Genomic DNA, 15,365 nt, shown 5'->3' with positions numbered 1-15,365 from the left:
GAACTTTTCTAAAATCCTCACATTTACAAAAGATTCTTTGATTCATACATTCAAACCCTGAATCCTTGGGAAGGCAATACTGATACCAAGTATCACCCCTCCATATCCCTTCTTCCCTCCTTTGCCCTTCCAAATTTGCCTATGGGCATCTGTGAACAAGTTTTCTTGACCAGAGGAAACCAGCTGCTGGCCTGGCTGCTGGTGCTGGGCTCTGTTAGGTTTTGTGCCAGATCTCACCCAGTGAGACCTCCGGGTGTATGTTTTAGGCATGACAATCTTTAAGCTGCCTTTGATCCAGCAAAGAATAGAAGCTGCTTACCACATAATGATACTCGGCATGCCTGAAGGAAGTAAACCACCTGCCATTATAGAGAAAGGACCAATATAACAATTAATGTGGTTCATTTTCAGTCCAGGCTTTGTAGGAAGAAGATGCTGCTCCACCTTTCCTCTCATTTCAAGATTACAAGCCTTTCCTTGACCCAGGGAAGCACTGTGATCAGATTAAGGCCGAATACGACAGACCAACATCTCAGTACATGTGTAGTTCTTTATTTTGAGGTATCTGTAGGCGCTTTTGGCTGGCATTTCATCACACCTCAATCTTCTTTCTACTGAAGCAGAATCACTCTCATACACTGTAAAACAACGTTCCTACCTTACACTCTAGGCAGTAAGCTGTAACTATAACACGCACATGCAGCCCAATCTTTTTTGTGCCAAACACCTCTGCAGTGCCAGCTGTAAAAGTGTCACACGTATAAGGCATCGTATTGCCCGCTGACACCCCCAGGTTAGAAGTACTCTGCTTCTGAAGCTGAAAATACCCCTGGAGTACAAAACCGCCAGAGTAATATCAATTGTAATTACAAGTCTCAACTAGATATGCAGTGCTGTGGCCTTTTCAATACTACATTTCTGGGGCAACTTTTTCCATTGTGCCTCATTCAGTCACGTTCAGTCAATTTGTTAAATAACGTAGGGGCACTTCATCATGGAACAACATTTGAGGTGATTTACAGTTCCGTCTTTTAGCAGCACACCTGTAAATTGCCATAAATAACGCTAACCCCTATTAAGGAGACATCAGGGTGCTTCCATGCTGAGAGAATAAATGGGGAGGCAGTTGTGGATGATATTGGGTAAGAGCACTACCAGTTTACAACTCATTGTGTTACTCTGATGTACAGATCCATTAGCACACCCCACAGCTAGATCTCAAGATGAAGGTCCAAGTTCCTCATTTAGCAGCAGGCTGGCATACAGAGATCAGTGACATTCTAGGCTTAAATACCTTTGTTTTTCTTGAGGTGTGATTACAAATCAGCTATCTGAAGCAAAGCTTAAATAGAAATAGCTCTTCATCTTTACTCTTCCTCTGGATCAAGTATTCATTCAACAGGCATACAAGGCTGACAATGAAGGAAGGCTGCAAAGCAAAGCAGACAGACCAGAATCGTAGGCTATAACAGCACAGAGCAAATCCTGCTGTTTCAAAGGTTGCTGACACCTGAGAACTGGGGAAAAGTTATGAAGTCAAGAATAAACACAGATAAACAGAATTTATCCACTTCTCATGTGCACACATGAGTTTATTCATTTCCAGCACTACAGGGCAGTTTCATTTTCCCTAGCAGTGAAAACAAGTTCATGATCATTTTGGAGATGTGACTTACCTTTGGTTAGGAAGTGGTTTCAGACAATCAGAGAAAAGAGACGGTGGTTCCTCGTAAAGAAGAAACTGCCCACACCAACTTTTTGGCAAGTGGTGTGGGTGAATGAGCTCCTGCAGCACTCTATGTTAATCAAAATTGTGAAGACAGAGGGGAGGATATGAATGAGAGGGAAAAAGGAAACAAATGAGCACAAGGAAGAGTGGGGTAGAAAGTGCAAATGGGAAATGAATACAGAGGCTCAAAATCTCAGTTTTACTGGCATTTGTATTTGGGTTTCAACCCAAAGCCTTTCTGCTGGGGAATGAGATTCCAACTTAGTTGTGGTGTGAATATTCACTTACCTCATCAACAGATTGTTTTTAATACTGTGATGTTGCATGGGGAAAAGGATGAGGAAAGAAGACAAAGCTCCTAACCAAGGAACTGGTCATAGCAAAGCCATGGAAAGCGCTCCCCACTAAAGGGTGATCAATACACAGGGATGTGAAAGAACAGCTAACGATGGCATGACCACTTTAAAATATGAAATAAACTTTTTCAGCTCATAGCACCATTACAAACACTTGTGTTTCCAAGGTGTTGAAGATGATTTGCAAGTAGAAATTCAAAAGGCCTGAGTACAATCACCAGGAAGCAAAGGTACGAAGACAAGTAATTCAGGGCTACTAACATGCAGATGTTTATGTCAGCTGGCAATATCTGGGGAGGCTTTGAAGCCTTTGCTTCAGAAGTCAGGACATGACATGAGAATTGCAGCTTCCATTACAGGAAAGCTGCTGCAGGAAAAAGCTTTAGCATATACCCTGAATAAACTTCAAAGACTCAGAAACCAGAGGAAAAAGTAAAAGGACTTTAGCTTGTCTTCATTGAACACAGCTCTCAGGAGGACTTCTTGACCTATACAATGATTTGAGACAATGCATATGATGACCATATTTAAAGCAGACTCTGTACATATACTGGTCTCACAGAAGATGAGTAAAAACCTAAAGCGTTACATGAAGATTTTTGTTCATTCATAAAGCTCTGTGGAGCCACTGTAGCACTGCAAAGGCAGCAGAAAGTCTTGCTGTGCTGTGGACGAATTCATGCAGCCTGTAACTGGCGTAAGCCCTCTCTTCATGGGTGTAGTTGTTACTCACCAGATGTGGCCACCTCCAGGCAGGTGCCAAATGCTCTGAACTACATGTGGCATTCAGCTGAACAGAACTGCCTCTAGTTTAGGGGTGTGAAAGCCTCTTTCTGGCTGGCTTGCTTAGTCAATACCATGACAGGCTCATCATGCACAGCCCATCATCATGTGTGCTTTCAGCTGTATGTATTTCCAGCACCTTTTTCCTTTCAAAAAATAGTTAACTCAACTCTTACTCACAGTCCTGAAGATATTTCACTCATGTCTGATATTATGAAATGTACAACAGGGACTGCAGAAATGAATCACACCATCCGATGGTGAGATTAAACCCAGCAGCTTTCAAGGGAAAATACATTGTCTCACTGATGGAAATACCGCAGCTCCCTACAGTGGGATGTGGGATCTGGGAGAAACTGAGGGGGCTACTACTTGCAAATATATTAGTTTAGTTTTTTTTATTCTTTTACTTTGTTCACTTTCACAGCATGTTTTTTTATTTACTTTGAATAAACTACAAAGTTTTCTGGCACAGGTTTTCTAGCCAGGTCCCACTACCCTGCAATTTTCTAATTAGGAAGGAGGAGGAAAGCAAACCCCTGGAACATGACTTACACCAGTAACCCCAACTAGCAAACTCTGATTGAACATCACCTGCTCTGAGGCAGTTTGGCATGTGTGCATGGGCACAGCTTATGCCAGCACAGCACTCCTGGTCCCCAGTTACTGTGCCAAGCCTGTTATGCACAAGTTATCTCAAAGATGGTTCCTAGTCCCAACATCTTACAGTCTAACTGGCTCCTACTGCACTTAAAATATTCACAGCGATCCTTGACATCTTTCTTGCCCTTGCCAGAGCCACCTTTGCTGGCCGGCAAGTTTGTGCTTCAGGAGACTGAGCTGCCTTGGTCCACGCTGATTTCACACAAGGGTTTTCAACTGTCTGGTTAATGAGAACTTCCCCTACAGGCACATCAGTGAGTCTTGTTTGTGGTGTCCCCCCTTAGTTATTCAGAGTAAGTATGCAGTGCCAGCACTGATTGTACTGCTTCTGTGGAGCCCCAGGCTCCGGTATCATGGCAAGTACACAGCCGCTTGGCTGACCTACAGCCATTATTTAAAAACAAACCCAACACACTGCCACATAAGGGAGCTGCTGCCTGCCCTTAGAACCTCCACACAGCCAGCTCAGGAACAGCTACATCTTATAACCCTGCACTGGTGTCCACGCATTGCTGGCTCTGTGCACATAATCTGCTCTATTGCTGGCAAGGCCAGATGCACCCTCCCCTGCCCCCATGTAAACAGAGAATGCAAGTGCTGGATTTCAGTGTGACAGGAAGAATTTAAAGTGCCATAAATCCTCTCCCCTTTCTGTTTAACTGTCCCTGTCTCAAGCAGTTGCTTAGCCATTTCTGCCAAATGCACTGCAAAATGGGAATGCATTGGTGATACTGCTCTCCCAGAACAGAGGCTGGTGGAGGCAAAGTAAAAGCAAAGGCTCTAATTCATCAAAATATTCTAATATCACAGAGCTCCTCTGAGAGTATCAGGGCTCAGCAGACATGAAAGCTCATTGCAATTCAGAATGTAAAAGTTAAAGAGGCTGCTGTGAGAGAGTGGGGCCTAGAGACAGAAGCCAGGTAATCCTGAAGTTCCCTTATCATAAATAAATTTTGTCTTAATCTGTACTGTGAACCTAGCATGAGCTTGCCCAGAAAGCAGAGAGCAATGCCAGGGAAACTGATTTCCTGGTACTCACACAGAAAAGGAAGAGTGTGTAATTTTCTCAGCCAACTGATGCTGAGGAGCCAGGAGGCAGACAACTTTTATGAAAGAAACGGGAAAAAAACAGTGAGCACCATGCTTCAGGGAGGGCTCTTTGAAGACGTCTTTAGAAGCACTGCTGTGTTCGGTTCACATTCAAGCCACTTCAATTACAAGCAGTAAACTTGTGACCAGATGGGGCAATGTTTTCTGAAACAGTCCAGGAAGACCAAAGAGCAATGTTGGTGGGGATAGAATGGCTCAGTGGAGGAGAAATCAACCTTTCAAAGGTGATTCACTGCTGTAACAGGGGTATGTATATCCCAGATCAGGGTTAAACATACCAGTTATGACTGCTGGTATTGAAAGAAGCTGCCTCCTACAGACAAGGCTTACCTCTCATCAGTCTGTCTGGGGAAGAAGATCTCAGTCCTATCTGGGCTCCAAGCTGAGTGGGAGCCAGGATCCACGGCCGCTCTGTGTGCTACTGGAAGTCTGCTGTCTACCCTTCTGCCCACCCATACTGCAGGCAGCCAGGCTACAGAACTGAAGAATGGGAAGCTGCTGAACAGCTTAAGACTTTCCCTCCTGCCCTACCACAATCTTACAGAGAGCTGAGCAATTCCTTTGGAGCTGCACACCCTCAACTCTCAGAGACTCCAGGTAGGGCCATCGCCAGTGCTTCAGATCTCACCCAAGTCAGCTGTGCTTGAAAGCTGCTCTTGTAGCAGAGTTGTCTGCCAGCCTTTCATGTGATAATGAAACAAACAGTGTTAACCCATGTGAAACAAACTGACTAATTCAGCAGAGATGCGGACAGGGAATTTTGGTTACTAAATTGCTTTTTTGCTTATTGAGATCAATTCCTCCCACATGCTGCAGGTGAGCTAAGTTTAAACAGTGGACTTTCAATGAAAAGCACACTCACATCTTTTTTTCTTTCTTCTCTTTTGCTAAATGGGCTTGAGACCTCGCTTGACTAGCAGCCATTCTGGGCTTCTGTTTTGCAGCTTTAAAAACGAAACCTCACATATTTAGAAAGAAAAGTTTATCTCCTAAGATTAAACTCCTGGCAATCCACTTTACCATCACAGTGGCTGGGCTCCTTCATGCTCAGCATCACTCTTCAGTGTTATGCCTGAGTCAAGAGAAGACACACAGATGGAAATATTTATTAATATATTTATTTAGACAGCTTATACATTCTATCTGCTTGTAAGCATATGGCAAATATAGAGGTACTATGAAGTTATGCTGTCAAACAAGACACGATTTTGGAGAAAAAAAAATCGTCTTAATTCTCTTCTTTGTAGGATCTGTCTTTAGAAATACCTGACTGAATCTCAGGACAAAGGCCTTGATGTACACCACTTCTGAAGGTTGATAAGTGCTCACCTCATGTGTAATAGCTGAATCTCACTTAACTACGTAAGATTTTAACCTATTTCTTGTATTTTTACATGTATATTATTGTTTTTTCAGTTATATTCTACTTCTTCATAGCAGTAAACTAAAACATGGCTTTAGTAATGCCTGTCATCAATCTTATTTATTCCATCTATTTCTAGGTAATTATATATAGTGTATTTCTTAGTCTATATTTGGATGGCATATTTAGAGATGAATAGATTCCTTCCAGAATGGCAATAACCTTTCTGTGACTCAAACACTATTTTTCTAAATGGCTTCACAGGTGAAATACCTTGTATAGTATAATAATTAACAAGATATACCCTATTGATGGCCATAAAACATGATTTTCATAAACAGAATTCTTCCTGAGATATAACCTTCCCCCCTATGAATTGTTAGTCAATACCATCTGACACATCCACAGTGAAACCTACTAAAACCCTATTCAAAAAGCAGCCTTAATTGTCAGTCTTGAATACCTTAAGACAGAGATTTTAGAAATATCAATATTACACCTCAGAACTGTTCAGAGATCCATCTTCTATAATGTGTTTGACAAGCTTTTGTTTTGAAACAGACAACGGGCATTATAGGCTAAATTAATTTAGCTGCTTTCCTAACTTCATTAAATTATGCCTATGATTTCTCAGGCACACTAAAATTTACAACTGCAATCCATACTCTCTCTGGAGTCCTCCTTTCTGATTGCAAAGTCTTAAGGGTCAGGGGATTAGGGGCATTCTGGAAAAACTTGGAGGAAGGGTTGCAATGATAATGAACCAGGCAAAGTAGAGAATAATTCTATTCCGTATGAGGAATTCCTTAAAGAAATTAGAGCATCTCTCATGTAAAGAGATAAATGACTAAAGTTCCATTATACTAATTTGAGCTCTAATTTCAGCAGGACTATGTCTGACAAGAGATCGTCCAAGAAAGGTGATGTGGGAAGAAGCATTGGTAATTCAGAAAGTGGTGACTTTTCTTCTAAAGAAATACTGAGTTGTTACTGCAGCCAAGTCTCAGTGAGCACTGCGCTTCACACTAGGTCACGTGCGGTGACAGACCAAGGCCTGCCCATGACCCATGGAGTTTGGACTGTTCTAACAGCTGACAGGTTTGTTCCAGGATCTTGTCCAAACAAGGTATGGAACAACATTCTGCCTAGCCTCCTTGCCCCATTAATTTGAAAGAGAAAGCAGAGCCTTCATTTTCCTGCTGAAAAAGTCTGCGAGGAGCAGAACAATGCCTGAGAAGTTAGCCCAATAAAGATAATTTTCTCCCAAAGCTTCCTGATACTGGAGAACATAACCTGCATGTATATTATTACAGGATGATAAAACTTCCCTTATTTTCATTATAAGATTTAGGACTAAAAGGTATAATAAAAAAATATGGGAGAGTTAATACTCTAGAGGATTAACCTGTGAAACTTTTTTCCACAACCATCACTTAGTAATATGGGCAGATTGGCAAAAAATAGTGATTATCATGGACACTATTTAATATAACTGCATAATAACTTTTGGGACATATACACAGAATGATCAGTTGCTGCAGAAAAGTACATGAGGTTCAAAACCATCAAGAATATAGAAACCTGCCCTCCTTGAAATATTGAGAATTGTCTTTTCTAGAATGTCTGCTTGGTTGATGTTATTTATTCTTACTATGAAGGATAAATCAAAATACACCATTTCTTTTGGCAATATTCTGATAAATATTGTCAAAAGAATTTGACAAGTTCTTTCATCAAATTTGTCAAAATTTGTCAAATGAAACTCCAATTATCTAAAAATAGCAACTTCTTACAAGCAGTCATACTATACTTATCAAGATCAGAAGAGTTTGCAGATTAATGTGATTTTCAAATATTATTTCAAAATGGTGCTGGTTTGATATGTATATATATTTATGTCCATAGCATTAAAATATAAGGGGTAGACTGGATACTCCTTTTGTTTATATTAAATTCATGATCCTGTTTATCATCTTCCTGGTTTTCATAAAATATTCACCTCTTTTTAACACTCAGCAAAGAGATGTGTATCTTCATGTGTGTGCATAATTACACGTAGGAACATTCTTATACAACTTTTCAGGTTTGTAAAACATTCTAGATGAACATTTCTTGGTGTTCATTTAGTAATAATCTTGGTGTTCAGATGATAAAGACCTCTAAGTAAAAGAATAATAGTATTGAGGTATTGTAATTTCATTGCATATACACATCAAAATGTGTACATTATGTGTATTCTTATTAGACCATCAAAAATGGTCTAATAAGAGCTAGTTAATGAAACATTTAATGAAAACATTTTTACCACGCCTTAAAACAGGGAGAAATTCTATTGTCACATGTCAACCAGTTACTCAAACTGCAATCCTGAACAAAACTGTGAATTGAGTTATTACTATGGCAAAAGCTATTGTTTGCTCAAAGACTGCCATAAAAACTGATTACAGGTCTAATGGATCTTGTTTCAACTGCTGAATCTGGAAACCTCTGTTTAAAGAAACAAATGGTTGATATTTGGATTCAGAAAGCTCTGTTTTTGTGGTTTGAAAGAACAGATTTTCTAATACATGAAATTATGAAAGCTTGCACCAGATAAAATTTAAAGGTTCTAAATCCTGCTTTTACATATATTTTGCAAAGTGATAACCTCCATCTTCTGTCCTCTAATTTTTCTTTGGGCCAACAGCAATGGCAGCTGGAAAATGTCTTCTGAAGACCGTGAAGACAGCAGGAGTTGGACAGCTGTGGGTTGTATGGGGAATCCACAGTCAAGAATTTCATCAGCTCGAAAGGGGAGACCATTTGGACACACTCCAAAATCACTGCTTCAGATTATTTATCAGAAAGAATCTAAGCAGAATTTTTTACCTGATTGTGTGAATGAACACAGGCTTTGCTCAAAGGGAAATTTCATGTTCACTTTTGAAAATGTGATGTACAGGTATTCTACCAGATGTACTTTCATTGTTAAATACAATTATTTCAGCTGTGCCTGTAGATTAACGTTGCACTTGAGACAGTCAATGACATTTCAAATGCTTTGATTGTACGGGCTTTCAACACTTTCATGAGTGTACTCAAGCAGATTTTAAACAAACAGTTGTGCTTTGGGTCCAACCTGCGATGTAGATTAGGTAAAAATCACATCATAATGTGCCACCCATGTTGGATCTATTCTATTTAAACTACAGTTGAACACCAACTGTTAAGCACAGCTGCTAAAATCACTGATAGCCCTATGAATAAGGTGTCAAGCTTGTAGTTGATTTTTTCTGAAATGGACAATAATTTGGCATTTAAAGGATACTCTCCAGGCACGTTCAGAACCTGATCTTACAAGGTATTGAACATCTTGGATTCTCACTCAGTAGGCATAAAGTATGTTTAGTATCTTAACAGGAGGATCTTGACACTTTGGAGGGCAATAAGAATTAGGGGCACAATATGCAAAGTTTATATTCCATATTACTCCTTTTCTTTTGTATTTATTTCAATGACACCAACTATTTGTGATTAAAAACATGCAATACACATTGAAGCCAAACTTCAGTCATAAAAGTACTTCCAGCTGTCAGATATTTATACTGCAACACTGCTTCCATTTAAATGACAAAACTTCTAGCAAAATTCCTACTTGGTTGCATGACTCTTCAGTGCTCTTCTTGTACTCATTACTAGCTTCTCTGTAAGTAAGCAGGCATCTTCTATAATGAAAAACAGCAAATAAAAGCCAGTAAATGTTGTAAGTATATATACACTTTGATATCCACATATTTTATATTTGGGTTCAGCATCTGGTTAAGGCTATGGATTAAGAGCAAATACTGTACCATGAAGGATCTAGATCTGGTGTCTCTGGAAGAGGCTCACAAGGCTCTGAAGCACTTGTTTCTTTATCAGGTTCTGTTATTAAAAAAGAAAAAAAAAGAAAAGAAGTGCATTAATGCTTTAGACTCTCAACATTCTTAATGGTAAGAAAGCCTGGAAGGTTTATTTGAAAAGTGCAATACAGTAAAAAGTCACAAAAGAAGGAATCTCAGACAACACAGAGATGAGCCACAAAAATAATAATCTTAGAATACAGAAATGATAGGGTTTTCTGTTCTTATTTCTTGCACTCCTGTGAAGCTGCTCTCAACCAGGCCAGTTTTGCAGGATAGTTCTAGGTGGGACCAGATGGGGAGCCAGTAAGGAAGATGCATATAGGAGAAGACAGCACTGAAAGATGGCAGGCAGTAAGAAAACTATCCAGGAGAAGAAGTGAGCAGGGCTGAAAGCAAAAGGAGAGTGAGGAGGTTGGATAAGTGATGCTGCCACCTCTCAGCAGGGTCCTCCTAATGGGATGTAATCAAAAAAGCCAGTGGCTGGGAGGCAATGGCTTAACTGCAGCTTTGGGCAGCCACACATTTCCTTTGCTCCAGTGATCTGTGATGCTCAGCCTTGCTCCTTCTTTGCTCTATTTCTGCACCAAACTGCCACCTCCTAGCTGCACTTTCTGCTCTGTTCTCAGTGACTGTCCAGCACATCTCTGTCTGCCTAGTTACAACCTCCTCATCTCTGGGGGATGGTTTCCTGTTTTGGGAGCTACTGATGTGGTTCACCTCCTCAAATGAAGAAAGTGCACATATATCTAGTCCATCCCTGACATCTATTTGTCAAATCTATTCTAAAAGGCTTCTGATGAAGGTTGTTTCACAACACCCCTAATCCCTCTATTCCAGTGCTTCACAATCTTATAGCTCAGTTTCTTCCCTGATACTCAAGATAAATATTTATTGCAACTTAAGCTGATTTTTATCTTTTTCTACCTTTGGTAGACACGAAGAGCAGAGGAATGCCATCCTCTTTTATAACAGCTCTTTATAGCTTGAGAGATTATTTCCCTTCCTCTAATCTCTTTTTGAGGTCTCTTCAATATTTGAATTGAAGATTCAGTCTCTTCAATATTTGAAAGGAACTTGTGTTTTGTAGACAAGGATTATCTGGACAATCCTTGGCTGGATTCTCCTTAATTTGTACTGTCCTGCCTAAAACTGAACTCTTTCTTTCAGCCACAGCAATACCAATGGTACTTATATGATAGCTTAATTTAATGTCCAAAATAAATACATTAATCCAGTTCTGGTGGAGATGAAAAATAATGTTCAAAGCAGTGTCTCTGCTGATGCAATGTTTGGAACAGATACAAACTACTGGACCACTCAATACTCAATAAAATTTACATTTCATCATATCATAGTTTTTTATTAAGTGAAATTGCTAACTAGGACTTCACCTGTAGTTGTATGCAAGTAAGAATAAGTAAAACTATGAACAACATCTGAGAATTAGTCTAAGCTGTGAAGGCAACATGTATATTAGGGGGTTTACTGTGTATTTAGCAATGTAGTTATTCCAGGTAACATTTTCTGAAACCAGGCTTGAAGTACATCAATAGAAATTCCTTTACTAACAGACCACATCTAAGCAAAAAACCTAACAAAACCTAGTTGAATTCAAGGCACTCTGCTCACAGCTGCAGTCTGTACCATCTCAGTTTGGCTTAGGAACTCAAACACTGTGAAGCAGCTGAGAGCCTCATGCAATTCCAAAGTGCTAACAAAGGGTCTGAATTATGTTGCCCTACACAGCTTTAAACCAGGGCAGCATTATTGCTCTTTCCAGTGGAAGCTTATTGTTGAAAAAAGTGATACGAGACAGATGGGTGACTCAAGCCCAAAATGTGATTATGTATGTGGAGTAACACATGTATTTGCAAGTAAATACACATAAAAGTGTGACTCTGACAGCAATGTATCTTACATACACTGACACATGCAAAAAATGGTGGGGATGTGTACATGATGGGGAATTATAGTATAAATTGCTTTTTTTATGCACCTTTTGGCCTTTTGCCTTCATACTTGGACACCAAACTGTTATTGTCTGATTAACACTTCTACCCTCCCAGCAAATATTAAGTGTATCAAGGATAACTGATGGAATACTGAGCCATAAATGTTTTCTTGGCATTTGTTTGGTGTGGGCTCTCTAGGAACAATAAAAGCATCTCATATTCATAATGATAATACATATATACCACCACAGATCACACCATCAAGCATTCTTCTTCTATCATATTGTGTTGGGCAAAATGTAGAGATAAACATTAATATGTATTAATAGTATGCAAATATAATTAATCATAATAGGATGTTCCTGACACATTATCACTGCTGTTGATAAAATATAATTAAAATTGTCTGGTTGAATTTTCAGTGCAGCTAGAATTGGCATCTCCCTTCTTGCTGTTTACATGTGTCTATCTAAAGAGTGTTACACTCCTAAAAATCTCATTATTCCATTATGTTCCTGGCAGAAGGCTAAGCAGAGCTGCTAGTCCTTTACAAAATATAATCAGTGAGAAGTCATACAGGAGAATGAAAGCTGCACCTACAAAGACTGAAGCTAGAATGATCACTAATTCCAGAGAGGGTAGGAATTTTTGGCACCATTCTCTCAAAAGATTCTAAATGACATGAAACGGGCAATGCTCATGTTCATGAGCTTGCAGGCCCATGTGATGGGAAAGCATTCAACTCCAGGTTTTTAATTGTTCAGAGTTTGTTGGACTCTATTAAACAAGAACTCCACTGAAAAGCTTCATGAACCGATGAAGGATCATAAGAGGACTATTGTTTTGGGAGCTGAAATTGCTTTGGAAAAAAAGAAAGGTAGTATTTTGAGGAGATAACAAAAGTTAAGAACAAGAGTAGCATGCAGGAGGTGACCCAGAAACCATTTTTTCACTGTCTCTTGCAATAAAAGACCGAGGTAGGATATACTGAAAGCAGCAGGTGATGGGCTTGGAGTCAAAGGAAGGGCTTCTTTGTGCATGGCTAACTCATCCTTAGAACTCCCTGCTGCAGGATGTTGCAGGAATGCCCTAATTTTCTGCAGGCTCAAGAAGTAATATGGCAAAGAAATAAGAGAAAAGTCTGTACCTCTCCTACTCTACCGCTATAGCTAACTGGCTTAAGTGGCATAAAATCCTATAATACAACATCTCAAACAAAAGACAGCAACAGTGCTGTTATGTTTTCACATGTGTTAGGTACACATATGCAAGCAAGACCATATTTGCAACTGCTATTAATGTGAGTGAACTCTTACTGTATTGTACATATAAAAGTATTAATATAAGACAATGCAGTGTTTTCATTACTGTTAGTCTATTTTCCTTTAATACATCTAATTCCACTGTCAGCCAATACTGTAGTTTTGTCACAAGAGGGAGAGAGAGAAAGCAAGACTATTGCACCATATTCTTTATATCCTTCCCATGATTTGGTAGGGTGCTCTAGATTGTCATGTTGGTGTAATGCAGCTGATAAGATATAACCCATTATTGTAGTTTAAAAATTACTTGAATTTTTAAAGGTCATGCAGATGGGTTTAGTTGTATAATCTGTAGAATGATGTAATGGAGTAGTAATATAGATACAGCAGAAAATAATGTGACTGCCAACAACATGCATGCCTCACACTTGCAGATCTTCCTATGTCTTGACAAATGAAAATAGATGCAAGGCTTTTTTTGAAAGCAGATTGGGCCTACATGTTCATCCACGTATCCTGACTAGGTTCGCTTGGAATGGAGGCAGTTGAACTTCGAGGTTTTATGAATATAAAGATTAATGAATTTGTACAATTTGGCCATGCAAAGCATTTTTATCAGGCATATTCCATTTAGAATAAGCAGTAAACCATATATAAGGGTTGTGTCAAAGTTTACTGAATAGGGCCCTTGGTAGCTAATGTAACATTTCTCCAACAAATCAAAGGTATTGTTCTATGCTCACATGAATACACAGTAGCCATTACCTTAAATTTAAAACTCACTGTAAGCAGCAAACACACTGTGGGAATATGAAGGCCATATTGTATCAGTGGAGTCTGCAGAGATTTTCTTCATATGGCTTTGCCTGGTTGAAATATATGTTGCAGTTGAAAGCTAAAGGGATTACTTTTGAATAGTCATCACAAAGGTTGATTATATTCGTATATCATTTAGCTGGACCCTGCAGGCTATTATTCCATTAGCTGTGCTGGCCCTGCACTGTCAAAAAGTTGATCATATAATGTAAAAAGGTTACATGCTCTGTTAAGGTAGGTGAAGTAACTTGAAACAGTAATCTTTTAAGAGCACTACAGCTTTGTACTTGAAAGTAGATTGCATTTAAAATAAATACTCACAAAATGGAATAAACACAATAACCCTACCTCTGCATCCTATTTTTCCTATTTTGAATAGGCTGTATATAATTTGAATAAGTTAATTGCACCAGGCAAGATTTTCACTATATTTTTTCAACCTCATATCCAAAGAACTATACCTCAAAAGAGCTGTGTCTTTATGTGAAATGCTTACTGAAATCATGTCTCTGGTGAAAAAGATTTGATGATTATATTTCCCTTGCACATACAAACACACACACATTTTCTTTCAGTGCTTAATAAAATGGATCTTCAGACGGTTCCATTATGTGGATGCCTTAATATTATTTTATGCTAAAACGTGGACAACACATTAGATTGAAAGCATCTTACTGTTCCACATGGCAGAGTAATCATGGACTATCCCTAGATAGCAAATGCTCCCACTGGGAAAACAATACCAACAACACAGGCTAATGAATCACAATAGTTATTAATCATGGGCATTTGTAAGAGCCACATATAATAGAGATGAACTCTCACGATTAGAAAGGTTAGAAGGTGGAACCAAGGAAAGGACAGGAGATCATCCAGTTGCATTTTAGAAGTTTGCAGGCGAGTATTTGTTCCAGTACAGTTGTGCCCATGCCTGCTGGCAGAAAAGAAACAATGTAGTCAGCTGGGTTCACTTAGCTTTCAGATCCTTGCAGGACAATGTGGCAAAAATAAATAAACAAATAAATGCACACACATACAAGACCCTTAGGGCTTATGGCCTAGTTAGAAATGAGACAGTGCTTCTTTTATTAGACAAAGTTGTTTAATTTAGATTGTAAAAGTGAGAGGTGGTTCTTTTTCAGTATATCATATATATTATTCAGGGCAATGAATGAGTCTTTATGAGTACAAATGGGAGTCTTTAATGAACTGCAGCAAGCATTTGAGCAGGTAGGTTTCTCTGAATAAAGGCTTCACAGATGGGTAAGTTTATGAATGAGAAGCAGAATTTATTTTGCATGCTTTTAAAGAGCCTACTCGACTATGGCACTATAAGGAAAGTGCAAGATTTTTCTGGTTTGGATGAGAAAACCTAACGGGAATATGAGTTTTTCTCTGCCTAATAACTTCCATTGTTTACTTATTCATATTCAGCAGTCCTCAGACA

At 39.1% G+C, this 15,365-nt stretch overlaps 1 protein-coding gene across 1 annotated transcript in view; it reads right to left on the bottom strand.

Moving 5' to 3' along the window:
• Window positions 1-9,602: 9,602 nt before the first annotated feature.
• Window positions 9,603-15,365, bottom strand: part of TTC29 (tetratricopeptide repeat domain 29) — a 126,385-nt gene continuing 120,622 nt past the window's right edge. The window contains exons 11-12 of the mRNA XM_034064461.1: window positions 9,835-9,907; window positions 9,603-9,708 (exon numbers count right to left, since the gene is read on the bottom strand). Coding sequence (XP_033920352.1) covers window position 9,708; window positions 9,835-9,907 — 74 coding nt within the window. The 3' untranslated portion in view covers window positions 9,603-9,707. The remainder of the gene's footprint in view (window positions 9,709-9,834; window positions 9,908-15,365) is intronic.

This window comes from Melopsittacus undulatus, chromosome 7 (assembly GCF_012275295.1).
Source record: "Melopsittacus undulatus isolate bMelUnd1 chromosome 7, bMelUnd1.mat.Z, whole genome shotgun sequence".
Classification (NCBI taxonomy): Eukaryota; Metazoa; Chordata; class Aves; order Psittaciformes; family Psittaculidae; genus Melopsittacus; species Melopsittacus undulatus.
This window is presented reverse-complemented; position numbering and strand designations above follow the sequence as displayed.